Source organism: Sciurus carolinensis, chromosome 18 (assembly GCF_902686445.1).
Source record: "Sciurus carolinensis chromosome 18, mSciCar1.2, whole genome shotgun sequence".
Lineage (NCBI taxonomy): Eukaryota > Metazoa > Chordata > Mammalia > Rodentia > Sciuridae > Sciurus > Sciurus carolinensis.
The window spans coordinates 25,556,347-25,570,753 of NC_062230.1; the positions used below are offsets into that span (position 1 = coordinate 25,556,347).

General features: G+C 48.7%; 1 protein-coding gene across 1 annotated transcript in view; it reads right to left on the reverse strand.

The window, feature by feature from the left end:
• Positions 1 to 14,407, reverse strand: part of Eef2k (eukaryotic elongation factor 2 kinase) — a 60,612-nt gene that overhangs the window by 15,513 nt on the left and 30,692 nt on the right. The window contains exons 6-14 of the mRNA XM_047533288.1: positions 14,086 to 14,257; positions 10,136 to 10,285; positions 9,586 to 9,718; positions 9,228 to 9,355; positions 8,356 to 8,557; positions 6,198 to 6,265; positions 2,714 to 2,791; positions 1,889 to 1,951; positions 1 to 135 (exon numbers count right to left, since the gene is read on the reverse strand). Of these exons, the coding sequence (XP_047389244.1) occupies positions 1 to 135; positions 1,889 to 1,951; positions 2,714 to 2,791; positions 6,198 to 6,265; positions 8,356 to 8,557; positions 9,228 to 9,355; positions 9,586 to 9,718; positions 10,136 to 10,285; positions 14,086 to 14,257 (1,129 nt within the window). The remainder of the gene's footprint in view (positions 136 to 1,888; positions 1,952 to 2,713; positions 2,792 to 6,197; positions 6,266 to 8,355; positions 8,558 to 9,227; positions 9,356 to 9,585; positions 9,719 to 10,135; positions 10,286 to 14,085; positions 14,258 to 14,407) is intronic.

Consider the following 14,407-nt stretch of genomic DNA (forward strand, 5'->3'; position numbering starts at 1 on the left):
CTTCCCCAAAACGGACTTCCCGATTTTCTTTTCAAGGTTCAGGGCATTCAGCCTTTGCACTTCCAGGGCCACCGCTGAAGGCCTGGGCAGGTGGAGGCGGGAGGGGTTCAGGAGGTTCCACTTCTCCACACAGACCTGAGGGGAGAGACCCCATCAGAGAAGCGAGGGGCTGGGGGGGAACTGTCGTCCCATCAGCAGCAGCCCCTGCTTCCCAGGAGCCTGCTGGTAAGAGAGGGAGAACAAACCCTTCCGGTGTCAAATTTTACTGGACAAAGGAGTCCCATTCTAACCACTCAAATGCCACCAGCTTGCAGGTGCTGAGAGAGCAACCAGGGGACTCGGTGACAGCAGAACAGGCAGCAGCAGCTCAGAGAGGCAATTCTCCCTTAGCTATTAATAAACACACTAAACCACTTCCCCATACAAGGCACCAGAAAATTCTGACTTCAGCAGATCCACTAGCTCTCCTCTGAATACCTTGAGGCTGTGGGCAACGTCAGAGGGTGCTCTGGGGCGTGGGTTTAGAAAACACATCATTTCTCTCAGCTGAAGATACGCTGTCCAGAGGTTCCTGCAGGACCAAGCCAGGGCTACTTGCACACTGTGTGCTAAACATCCTACAACGCACAACAAAGAGCCGTCCAACCCTGAATGTCAACAGTGCCGTGGCTGAGCAACCCTGCCCCACAAAGAGCTGGGAAAACCTGACCTGACTGAGAAACAGCTCAGTGTTCTGGGAGGAGCAAGAGTCAGGGCGGCTGGCATCTGGGCTTGGAAAGTGGGATTTGAGGAGGAATGGCCAGAGGGGAAGGAAGGACTTTGCAGGATGACAGAGACTCGTCCTCTTAGCAAAGGTGCACATGGGTGAGATCCAAGGTGCGTTTGGGAGTCGGCAGAGAAGAGCAGGTGAGGTGTAGGGCTGGACTCCCAGACTTGCCTGGGGCTGACCACCCTCTGGGATGCTCGCTACATACACAGGCTGAGCATTCCTAATCCAAAAGTCAGAAATTGGAAAGATTCCCAAATCTGAAACTTTTTGAGTGACAACATAATATCACCAGTGGAAGGTTTCATACCTGACCTCATGAGATGGGCTGAAGTCAAAAGGTAGGTGCACTAAAAATGTCATACAAAATTACCTTCAGGCTATGGGGCTAAGGTGTATATGAAACATAAACAAATTTCATGCTTAGAATTGGGTCTCATCCCCACGTTACCTCATTATGTATCTGCAAATACTCTGATATCCAAAAAAACCCCCCAAATCCAAAATATTTCTGGTCCCAAGCATTTCAGATATGGCATATGCCATCTGGACTAGCCTGGGAACCTGAGAAAAGATGCTTAGGATCTCAGTTTTTCATATGTAAAATGGGGATGAGTAACCTTAGCCTATCTCATTGAGTGGCTGCAAGAAATAAATTAATTAGGCAGACGTGGCGGGCACACCTGTAATCCCAGCAGCTCGAGAGGCTAAGGCATGAGGATTGCAAGTTCGAGGCCAGTCTCAGCAATTTAGTGAGGCCCTAAGCCATTTAGGGAGACCCTGTCTCTAAATAAAATATAAAAAGGGCAGAGGATGTGGCTCAGTGGTAACATGCTCCTGGGTTCAATCCTGGGAAGCAAACCTCCTCCTCCCCCGCTGCCCAAAAACATAAATAAATGGATTAGTAATGTGCACAAGGCTCTTCCAGGTCAAGCACTTTAATACATAAACTATAGACTCCCCAGGATGGGAACTCACATTTGCCCAGGCAATTTGCTCATTTGCAAAATGGACACGTGAGGCGGATGAGCAGGTGATAGTGACATGAGGGAGGAGAAACAGACACGGAGCCCGCCACAGGCAAGCAAGCAGCTGCGACCAGAGTTCCCAGGGGTGCATTACCCGTCCGGAGCTGCCCAGGCTGTCTTCATCAGACTCGTACCTCCGGTTACCATTTGAGTGACCCTGGATGGAAGTGGAGATTGAGTGGCCCGGCCCTCCCAGGTGACCCTCCTTCCAGAGAAGGGGCTGGCCTCCCTGGGGCCTCTTCTCCCAGGGAATGGGCCCAGGCTCCCCAAGGGGAAGCTGGAACCCTCCTCCGCCAAGCCAAAGGCATGCTGGGCCACAGGCAGGAATGAGGGCTGGTATGGACACGGCCTTCCTGTTCCTCTCTCTCTGACCCTAAGCGATGCCATCTCCGCCCAAAGCCACTGGAGAGGTGGCGCCACACCTGTCCTTGCAGGTGCCTCCTGCATGTTTTTGATTCACAACCTCAGACCTCCAGTGAGACCGGCACAGACTTATTTGGGCACTTCTAAAATCCTGAGGTGGCTGCCACTGGCCACCAGAAGCTGCCTGGAGGGTGCCTGAGGAAACCGACCCCAGGGGGTCTCTCCAGGACTGCCAGGATCCCGAGCTTTGGAGCTGGGCCCTCCCACCTGTGACAGACAGGCCCAGCATCCCCTCTCAGCAACCGAGGCTCCAGCTTCACCCTGAGATTCCTCCGCCATTTTCAACCTTGTATCCACGGCACCACCCTCCTCCCCTTCCTGGTCCACGCGGCCCAGTTTACCTTCTGCCCTGCGTTTATCTTTCTCTGAAATAATCTTGTTATTTTACTTGTTATACTCTCAGGACCCATTCGCACTCCCTCTCTAGCTTTTTATCCTCCTGGAGGGCCAAGGAGGATAGAAAGTTCTCAGTTCTCACTGTCTGTGGGATCCTTACGTGTTCTCGGGGCTCAGGGTCATCCACCTCACCCCGCTTCTCACTGGGGTATCCACTGTCCCCACTGGTCTCTGAGTCCTGTGGACAGAAGATGATCTTAGGGTCTCAGAGGTTCTCTGAGTACTTGTTGGGGGCGACATTTAGACATCCTAATCATCTGCTTTCTGCCCTTTGTCCCATCTCTTCATTTAACATGTTCTTCTTCCTGTCTCAGGCGGATCGGGAGACCAGGAAGCAGTATGGAGTGATGGAAAGAACCTGGGCTTTGGAGACACATTGCCCAGGCTGGAGTCCTCACTTTGTTACTTGCCACCTGGGACCTGGGCAGTTGTTCAGCTTCTCTGAGCTTCGGTTTCCTTAGCTATGGGGATTCATTCTAGCATCTACAGCAAAAGGCTATGGATAAAGTAATGTGGATCACGATGAGAGCTATTACTAGGAGTGGCTTGCCACCCACAGCAGAAAACAGAGGCTGGCCTAAGATCAATGACCCAAGGATAAAATGCAGCCCAGGGAACAGTACTCACCACAACTAAGTCCCCTCTACCAAACCGCACAGGCCACCGGGCATGTTTTTTTAATCCCCTAAATCTGTTCTGAAAGGGAATCTGGCATAATTAAGAATCTTTGGCTGGGGATATGGCTCAGTTGGTAGAGTGCTTCCCTGTCAAGCACAAGGCCCTGGGTTCAATCCCCAGCACCACCAAAAAAATAAATAAATAAAAATCTTGAAGATGTCAGTCTTTGCCTATCAACACTGAGTTTTGACCCTATTTGCATGTCATTAGTAATCTAATCTATTTTCTACTCCTCTTTCTTCTACTGAGTAGTATTTCAACACACAAAAGAGCATCAAGATACTAAAACAAGGCAGGCACAGTGGCACACACCTGTAATCCCAGTGGCTCAGGAGGCTGAGGCAGGAGGATTGTGAGTTCAAAGCCAGCCTCAGCAATCTCAAGGTGCTAGGCAACTAGGGAGACCCTGTCTCTAAATAAAATATTTTAGAAGGGCTGGGGATGTGGCTCAGTGGTTGAGAGCCCTGCGTTCAATACCAGGTACCCCCCCAAAAAAAGAATACTAAAATAAGGCCAGCTGTGGTGGTGCAGGCTGGTAATTCCAGCAACTCTGGAGGTTGAGGCAGGAGGATCACAAATTCGAGGACACTCTCAGCAATTTAGTGAGGCCCTAAGCAACTTAGGGAGACCCTGATTCTAAATAAAAAAGTAAAAAGGGCTGGGAATGTGACTCAGTCATTAAGTACCCTGGATTCAATCTCCAGTACAAAAAAAATAATAAAAAAACACCTATGTACCCAACACGCAACTCTGTCAACTCAACATTACGCCTTAGTTATGTTAGCCCTTTAATTTTTTAAAGAAGTTAAAACATCACCATTAAAATCTCAACCTGCTGTGTGTCCTGCCAAATCCCATTCAACTCCCCTTCCATGAATTCATACTTCTCCTCTATTACTATTTTTTTCTCCTTCCTTACTTCCTTCATTTCTTTCTTGGATTTAATTCAGGGTCTCACCCACACTGGGCAAGTGTTCTACCACTAAGTTACATCCCCACCCCCTATTATTTTTATTTAAATAAACCATTTTATATCACTTAAATTTTATTTATCATTTGTTTTTGCATCATGCAAGCTAGGCAAGCATGCTACCACTGAGCTACATCTCCAGTCCTTTTTATTTTTTGAGACAGGGTCTTGCTAAATTTCTCAGGCTGGCCTCTAACTTGCAATCCTCCTGCCTCAGCCTCCCATGTAGCTGGAACGACAGGTGTGCACCACAGTGCCTGGTCTAAGATTTCAACATGTAAGGACTGGGGATGTAGCTCAGTGGTAGGGTGCAGGTTTGAGGTCCTGGGTTTAATCCCCAGCAGTGGGGAAAGACATTTTTCAATTTTTTTTAAATCAAGGTAAAATTTTCCATAACAAAAAAACCCTGAAGTGTTCAGTATGCCAAATAAAAGGCAGAAGATGGATTGCAGGCTTTACGTCGGAGCTCTAAGCAACCCCCTCTTGGACCTCAGAACCACAGGACCTTGGGCACATGTCCTACCTTTTGGAATCATTCCTGAGCCATGGGACACAGAACCTCGCTCAGACCTTAGTTCCTTGGCCCAGCGAAGCAGCCAGCCTCCCCCAGCCTCAGTTTCCTCACCTGAGAAACAGGTGAAGTCTGACCCCAAGGTGGAGAACAGAAGGCAGCAAGGACAGGAGAGCAGAGGACGGGTTGGGTTTGAACCCTGGCTCCATTGCTAAGTGACCATGAGCCTTAACTCTGTGCCTGTTTCTTCAACTCTAAATCAGGGACAGTGAGAGAATGGCCCAAGAGACTGCTAACGCTGGGACAGGAAGCCAAGGGACGGGGTGGGAGGGAGACTTTCCACCGTGCTAATCTTTCGTACCTTCTCCTCCTGAACCAGGAGAATGTATTACCTATTCTTAAATTCTAAACTTTACTTCTAGAATAAAATCTATTCTAAAAGGAATAAAAAATAAACTAACCATGTAAAATTTGAGAATTAAATGACGTTATCTACCAAACCCTTAAAACCATCCCCAGTGACGAGTCCATAAATGTCACCTAATATTACTCTCCCCTTCCATTCAAGAACTCTGAAGAGCTGGGCATCCACATGCCTGTAATCCCAGCAGCTTTGGAGGCTGAGGCAGGAGGATGGCGAGTTCAAAGCCAGCTTCAGCAATGGTGAGGCACTAAGCAACTCAGTGAGACCCTGTCTCTAAATAAAATACAAAATAGGGCTGGGGATGTGACTCAGTGGTCCAGTGCCCCTGAGTTCAATCCCTGGTACCCCTGCAAAAAACAAAAAAAAAAAAAAAAAAAAAAAAAAAAAAAACATATCTGAAGAACATCTAGGAATGAACTTGGACCTCTGGGGTAATCTGAGAGTGGAGTGTAAAGTGGGATGGTGACCTGTGCATTTATCCATTAGTTTTAATTTTTACTTTGATGCCACAATATAAGTTTGGTGCATGCAAACACGGCACCGTTAGTTTCTCACCCTGGGTCAACCCGAAGCTGCAGGAGACATTCTGTTTATCCACCCGAGAGCACCATGCCACGAGCACCATGCCACCAGGCTCTGTGTTCCATGTCTGAGGCCAGCACAGGGTCAGGCATCCACACGTGTGTGGCCAAACCCAACCCAGGGCTGAGCCTGGCATTTACTGTTGCTGATTTGGAAATCTTCTTCCTTCACCATCTCCAGGAACTGCAAGGGACCCAGCTCTTCCCAGAGGAAAGCTCTGCCCTGGCAGCAGACTGAGCTTCCTTTACTTCCTCCCGTTGCCCCGGCCCCAAGCCCTCCTGGCATTGCCTGGAGCCTACCTGGGCTGGCCTACCACCTGATTCTGGAGGCTCACCTCAGTCCCCAGTGGAAGAGAGCTCACCCCTCCCACCCTGCTGGGGACCGGGGCCCGTGTCCACCTCCCCTTCCTCTCCACTCACCCGGTGGTTGTCGAGATGGTCGTGGTCTCTGGACGCCATGTTATCGAGGTCACCAAACACTGGCCAATCTGGGCGGGAAGAAACAGAGATAATGTGCAGATTCCACTGCTGGAACATTCACCAGACAAACCTGTTGTCTACAGCAGACTGCACCGGCCACCAAGCTTGCATTTTTAATCTTGTTTTGTACTGAGGATTGAACCCAGGGGCACTTAACCACTGAGCCTCATCCCCAGGCCTCACTAAATTGCTGAGGCTGACTTTGAACTCTCAATCCTCCTGCCTCAGCCTCCTGAGCTACTGGGATTACAGGTCTGAGTCATGTGGCCCAGTTATTTGTAATTTTTAAAGAAAGGTACAAAATGGGAGAAGAATGTGATCAGACCCTGGGGGACCGACTTCAGTTCTTTCTTGAGAACTTAGTTCTAAGTCTACGTCTTGCAAACTACAGAGTCCTGAGCAAGCAGTTTCACTCTGTGTCTCCTCAAGTCATAATGCGATTTACCTGTAATGTGTCTGTCACATGCTCAGCTCTGAATTAAGTGCAGTTGGGAAGAAAGAAAAATCGTATGTACTTTGGGGCCCATTAAGTGGGTCTCAGATGGCTTCAAAACCAACCATCTTCTGGTAGTTTCCTATTTATCTCCTGACCTAAGCTCTCTTGAGTCAAATCTGTCTGGCTGCCTATTTTGATAAAGTCTGGGTGCTGGGGGCAGAGCTCAGTGGTAGAGTGTGTGGGGTTCCATCCCCAGCACACACACACACACACACACACACACACACACACACACACACTAAAGTGGTAAAAGTGGTTTTTACATTTTTAAATAGTTGAAAAAAAAAATCAAAAGACTAGCTGAGCATGGTGGCACATGCCTATAGTCCCAGCTCCTCAGGAGGCTGGGCAGAAGGATCACTTGAACTCAGGAGTTCCAGGTGAGCCTGGGCAACATAGTAAGACTCCATCTCAAACAAAACAAAACAAAACAAATCTCAAAAGAAGATATGCATGGGGTGACATGCAAAAATTACACGCGATTTAAGACTCGGAGTCTGTAAGCAGAACTTTACTGGAACACAGCCACATTCGTTCACTTCAGTATTGTGTTTTCGGGCTGCGAACACAAAGACCACATGGCCTGTAACGCTTAGAATATTTACTCTGGCTGGGTGTGGTGACACATGACTGTAGTGCAACCTACTTGGCTGAGGTGGGAGGTTCACAACCAGTTCCAGGCCAACCTGGGCGATAATACAGCAAGACCCATTAAAAAAAAAAAAAAAATTATTTTTTTAAAACTCTCTGACCTTTTAGGAAAAAGTTTGTTGACCCCTGCTCCAGACTATTCCAAAGGTCTTCCAATGGAGACCTCTAAAAGGCTACTTTGACATTAAAATTCTCCTTCCCTGCTCTAGAGTTGCACCTTCACATCCTTCCCCAGTGAACAAATGGTGACATCACCCTTCCAATTCTTCAGGCTGAAACCTTGGGGTCAGCCTCAACCCCTCTCTTTCCTGCAGATATCAAAACCACACCATCAGAAAGCTACCACTGGGCTGGGGAGATAGCTCAGTTGGTAGAGTGCTTGCCTCACAAGCACTAAGGCCCTGAGTTCAATCCCCAGCACCGCAAAAAAAAAAAAAAAAAAAAAAAAGAAACTACCACTCAAATTCAGAAAATAAAGACTCCACTTTTCTCCTGTGATCTATTAATGTGCTGTTAACAGCTGTCCTAAAGTTGAACAAGTCTCATATTCAACTATGACAAACTATTCCTTTTATGACACTATTCACTTTTATTTGTTAATACTTTATTCAGAATTTTTATGTTGTCTATATGAGGTTGGGATATAATATAATTTTCTGGGTTTTTTCTTTTGGTGTTTTGTCAGATTTTGGCATAAGGGTCTTACTAGTTTCATAAAACACACAGAAAACTGTCGCCACGTTTTCTACGATAGGGGTTGTTTCTATAGCATTTGGATGACCTATTTCTTGAAAGTTCATTCAAAGAACTCACCCATAAAACCATCTGGGCAGTGAACCTTTTTGATTAGCATGTCTGATTTACTAACAGGAATGAAAACCAGTTCAGCTCTGCTCTACCCAGAGCCTGCGCCCTCCAATCACAATGACTGAACACCAGATTGTCACTCACGGAGGTGGTCCAGTTTCTGGCTGTGTGGTGTGGCTGAAGATGGGGAGGAAGGGAGAGAGTCGAAGGTCACGTCACTCATGTTCTCATCTCCAGAGTTCTCTGAAAGGCGGAGGAGCAGCGGGGGCCGGCTGCCAGAGAGGGTCCTCACTCGGGGGCTCCCACACTTTTCCTCTGTCCCCCTTAAGATGGTCTTGGCTGATTGCTGGGGATAGTAACAGGGACACTTATATCACGTAGTCGCTCTGTGGGGAATAAAGGGCTCTTTCTGTTCTTTCTGTTGTTCCCTCTCTATCCCTGAAGCCCTTCCAGCTTTGCTCTTACACATGCTCAATAGAAAATTGAAAAAAAAAAAAAAAAAAGAGAATTCATGCAGGATTAACCCCATGGTATCCAAGAAGGGGCACATGGAACAGATCTCAGAGGTCTGCCAGCCAGCATCCCATAAAGTAAGGCCATACTTTGCAGCCCTGAGCTGGACAATATATTCCATTATATGTCCAGAACCCCAAGCTGGTCTTTGCCAATATTCTGCATCTGCTCCATGTAAGCAGGGGTACAGTGGGGTGATCTCTTCTTGCACGCACAAAAAGATGCCCAAAGAACCAGGCCTAAGTCTGGTCTCTCATTGTCAATATGTCACACAAGCACACTGCACACCTCTCTCCTTCCCTACCTGCCTGTTTTCCTCAGTCTGGTCACAGGTGGACCCAACTCAAGTAGATACCAGCTACTCTATTAGGGGGACCCTCAGAAGGGCTCTGTACCCCAAGTTGGAGGGGATGCATTGAGGAACAGATGGGGTGGATGTTTCCAGCCCTGATATTCTTTAATTCGGCCCTGCCAGGCCTAGGGGGTTCACCCTGGGCACCCACCAGCAGCTTGGTGTTCTGATTCAGTGCGTCCTGCTCCTGGGGTGAGAGGTCGAAAGGAGTGAGGCCCATGCTCTTGCATATTCGGTTGCAGGCATGAGAGTGGAAGAAGAGAGCCATCCCTCGGACTCCTGTGGACAGAACAGGGGTATCTGCAGTGTCGCTTTGCACAGAACAGGGGAGAGACAGCCTGGCCACATAGGTGGATGGAAACATGCTGAGCTGGAAGTGAGGGTCAGAGATCCCAGGTTCCCAACCCGATGAACTTGGGAAGGCCCATCTGCTGCCTCGGTCTGTTTCTTTGGGTGAGTAAAGAACTTGCAGAGGCTAGAAGCAAGGACATTCCAGTTTTCCCACTGACCTAGGTTTCCATCTCCAAAGTCTGTGCCCATCTCCGTGTGGATCTGTGGGTCAGTGTAGAGGTCACCCACACCCTGGATGTCCACCACAATCAGCTGATGGCCAGAACGCTCAAATGTGAAGTGGCTGAAGGCCTGTGGGATCAGATAGAAAAGGAGGTTGTAAGAGCCCAGGCTGTGAACTGTGCAGATGCTGGGCAGTCACTGCAGTGGCTGGGGTGTGTACCATCCCCACTCCGCCCATGTTGGGGTGCTTTCTCTGCAAAGGGCAATTGTACAGAGGACAGGATAGAGGCAGGAGGCCTGTTCAGTTCTGCAGGGACCTTGGGGATGCAAATCCTGTGGCTAACTTAGGTCTGCTGGTAGAAGCTGGCATGGGATGACAGGTGTCGGGTAACAGAATCTTCTTCAGGACCCTCCAAGGACTCTGGGGCGGTGGGGGCTTATTCCCACAGGATCTTCCTTTCTAGGGCTGAGCGTGGTCAGGCTTCACTCCAAAGGGCTGGGGTGGGTGGAGAGTGTGGGTGTATGCAGAGCAAGCCGGGGCCTCACCTGCGGAGTCAGGCGGATGTTGTCATCGCGGACAAAGCCCGAGTTAGAGTTGTACTTGATGTACTTGCCCTCGATGTAGTGCTCCAGGTGGAAGAGTGGCTGGCCGGGTCTCTCCTTCAGCTCGATGATGCACATCTGCATGATGTCCACCTGGGGGGAGGTCAGAGAGTGGGGTCGGGTGGAAGGGCAGGCCTGGCGGGCACCTTCCTCCATCTAGGCTCTGAGCCTGGGTTCCACCACTTCCCAACTGTCTGTGGCAGAACTAATTATCCCCAGGATGCATCATAAAGGGATGGTATTGCCTGGCCTCCCTTGCAGCTAGGGCAGTCACGTGACCACACCCAGCCAATGGGAAGAGAGCAGCCGCAATGCTATAGCTCCAGCCTTCCCTGCAATGTGGGTGCTGCCTGCGAGCCAGAATGGACCTGTGGCCCACAGCAACCCCAGAGATGGCAGAGCTACAAGACAGAAGGAACCAGGCCTCCGGATGACTCTCAGGAGGTGAGGCACCTGCCCACCTCAAGCCACCCCAAAGCAGGACTGTTGCATGAGTGAGAAAGAAACCATTTCCGCCAACACGTTTGCATGTCTGTTTGCCAGCAACTTAGCCTGTGCCTTATACTAATTCTGTGAACTGCAGTTCATTGGTTCACCTGTGCCTCAGTTTCCTCCCTGTGTGGAGGGGAAGCTCAGACTTAGTACAAAGATTACACTGTTGCTACACAAGGGAGTCAGTCGAGGTATCATCAGCAGACACGAGTTTAGTCATCTCTACCAACTTGTAAAGAGAGGTGCTCTCCCTGCAGTGGGGAAGTAGGAGGAACTCTGATGCTTGGGCTAAAATTTTCATAAAGTACATGTTTAATGCTACACAGAGGAGAAAATGTACACATGCTACATACAGTTTGTAAAGTGGGTAGGGAAGACCTGTGACTTATATATTTTATCTTGCTACATAAGGGCTCACCCATAGCACCCGCCACCCTCAGTGCCACCCACGGCATGGGTGGAACCAGGTCTGGATTTCCCAAGAAAATGACCATTCCGGGAGGCTGAGTCATCAGATAGGCAGACAGCAGTTTCAGAGGTCACAAAAGCCCAGAGCTGAGAGCTGAGAACTTCTACAAACACAACCTCTGCGGTTCTTGAGGCAAGGAGGGGAAGGGCAATCCTCAGAGGGCTCTCACCTCCTGTGCTGGCTCCTGAGGATGCTATGGCAGGGCCACCTGGTTAGCCAGAGGGCTCCCTGGGCAAGGGGCAGTGGGACGGGTTGTGTGGGCAGCCAGTACCTGCTCAAACACCACACTTCTCTCCCTGCTTTAACTCAGTCACATTCCTATTTACTAGACACCCAAATCCCTGCCCTTGGGGGACAGCAACTGAAATATTAACTACATGCGCAAGACTCTTCCAGAAAGCACTAACTGCTCAGAAGAAAAGAAAATAGAACAAACCAGAATAAAGTGGCAGAGGTGGTGGGGGTGGAAGGATGACTTCATCTAGGGTGGTCACAGATGGCCTTGCTGAGGAGGTGACAAATGAGTTGAGACCTGAACTATGGGAAGGAGCTTGCCATGCAAGGATTGGACAGATCAAGGTCAGCATGTCGCCAATATCTGAGGAGATCACAGCCACTGAGAATTGGAACTGTGGCTCTTAGGTCTACTCCAAGTGTGCTAAATCGAGGGCCTTGCAGACAGCAGGTGCTCAGTAAATCCTGAGGTGCCCAGGAGTTGGTGACTTGTATCCAGCAAGTGCTCAAGCAGTGGGGGCTGAGCTGTGAATTTAGGCAGGGCAGAGGCATGAAGCAATAATTTCTCAAATGCCCACAGGCAACAGGAAGTTCTGCTTGGCCTTATTCTTGTACAACCCTGGGGTCTCCAGTGAAGGGGTCAACCTGGCAGAGGGTGGGAAGGCCTGGATTTGAGCTATGGCTCCATCTCCACCAAGCTGGGAAAGTCGGGTAACCTCACTGAGCTCTGAGTTCCTCAGGGAGCCAACAATGTGCCCACCCGCCACTCCTCCTGCTTTTTCTTGGAAGCTGCTGCATCCCCAGTCTCTGGGTGGAACGCCCACCTTCCTGGCTCTAAGGAAAGCACATGGCTCAAGCAGGTCTAGCTGCGTACTCCTTTCTCTTGGTCATGGTGATTGGCTCAGGCATAAGCATCTGACCTCATCAGAACCAATAAAATCCAAGTCTGACAAGAAATAAAGCAAGAATCAATAAATGGGATGGATTCAAACTAAAATGTTTTCTTCTTACCAAAGGAAACAATCAATAACATGAAGAGAGAGCCTACAGAGTGGGAAAAGAATCCTTACCACATGCACTTCAGATAGAGCACGAATCTCCAGAATTTACGAAGAACTCAAAAAAACTTAACACCAAAAATACGAATAACCCAATCAATAAATGGGCTAAGGAACTGAGTGGACACTTCACAGAAGATAATCAATCAACAAATATATGAAAAAATGTTCAACATTGCTTAGTAATTACAGAAATGCAAATCAAAACTGCTCTAAAGGGATTGGGGAGATGGCTTAGTCGGTAGAGTGTTTGCTTTGCATGCACAAGGTCCTGGGTTCAATCCCCACCACCACCACCAAAAAAAAAAAAAAAAAAAAAAACTAAGATCTCTTCTCACTCCAGCCAAATTCTGGCAATTATTAAGAATATAAGCAACAATAAATGTTGGCAAGGCAAGGATGTGGGGAAAAAGGCACACTCATACATTGCTGGTGGGAATGCAAATTGGTGCAGCCACTCTGGAAAGCAGTATGGAGATTCCTCAGAAAACGTGGAATGGAACCACCATTTGACCCAGCTATCTCACTCCTTGGTTTATACCCAAAGGACCTAAAATCAGCATACTACAGTGATACAGTCACATCAATGTTTATAGCAGCTCAATTCACAATAGCTGGATTGTGGAACTAACCTAGAAGCCCTTCAATAGATGAATGGATAAAGACACTGTGGTATATATATATACCATGGAATATTACTAAGTCTTAAAGAAGAATAAAATTGTGGCATTTGCAGGTAAGTGGATGAAGCTGGAGATGATCATGCTAAGTGAGATAAGCCAATCCTCAAAAACCAAAAGTCAAATGCTTTCTCTGATAAGTGAATGCTGATACATAACAGGGGTTGGGGGGGTTAGGGAAGACTGGAGGAACTCTGGATTGGACAGAGGGGAATGAGGGGAGGAAAGGGGGCAGGGGGAAGGCAAGATGGTGGAATGAGACAGACATCATTACCCTAGGTACAGGTATAATTACACGAATGGTGCGACTCCACATTGTGTACAACCAGAGAAATGAAAAGTTGTACTCCACCTGTGTACAAGGAATTGAAAAGCATTCTGCTGTCATGTGTAACTAAATAGAACAAATTAAAAAAAAAAAAATCCAAGTCTGAGGCTTCCATTAGAAATTAAGGAAAAGTAGGTCTTGCCATTCTAACCAGGATGCTGAGGAGACAGAAAGCCAGCCTGGAGCCTCCAGGGACCACGTGCTGCTACAAGTGAAGAGGTTGCCTAAAGCGTGGTCAGCACAGGGGAACACCCAGGCCAGAGATGGAGGAACAGTCCTGATGACCTCATTTTGGGCCAAGATCCAGCCATGCCGATAGCCGGCGCTATTTTTTGGGTGCATGAAACGATGAATTCCCTTTTTGGATTAAGCCAGCCTAAGTGAGTTTCCATCATTTGCAAACAAAAATACGAACGATCCCATCTGGAAATGGTGATTAAAAACATTCCAACCTCAGGGCTTGATTCTGAGGAATGGACGACTCTCTGCATATAGACTATGTGGCTCATTGTGCCCCACAAATTGCGGCTGTTATCAGCTACTGTGGAGAAGGTGAAGAAAGGCCCCATGAGCACCACCATCCCCGTCCCCACCACTCTGGAGTGGAAAGCAGGCAGGGAGGGGCCACACACCTGCTTGGGGGGCTTGTGCCGATTATACTCCTCGCCCCAGAGCTTGGCCTCCATCTGCAGGCGGACATCCTCGAAGTACACGTCCCTGTCCACCGGCTCGATGTAGCGCTTGGCCACGTAGTTGGAGGCACCCTTCCACTGCTGGGCATGCAGGAAGGTGGACAGCTTCTTCCTGGGGGAGAGGGAGGTGGCCTCTGGGCACCTGGGGTTCACCCTGGGTCCTCACGGTAGCAAGACCCTGCCCCATATGGATAACTGGAGGCAGAAACAAAATGTAGAAGTGGGAGAGCCACGTGCCCCCCACACTGCATACTTCAAAGGG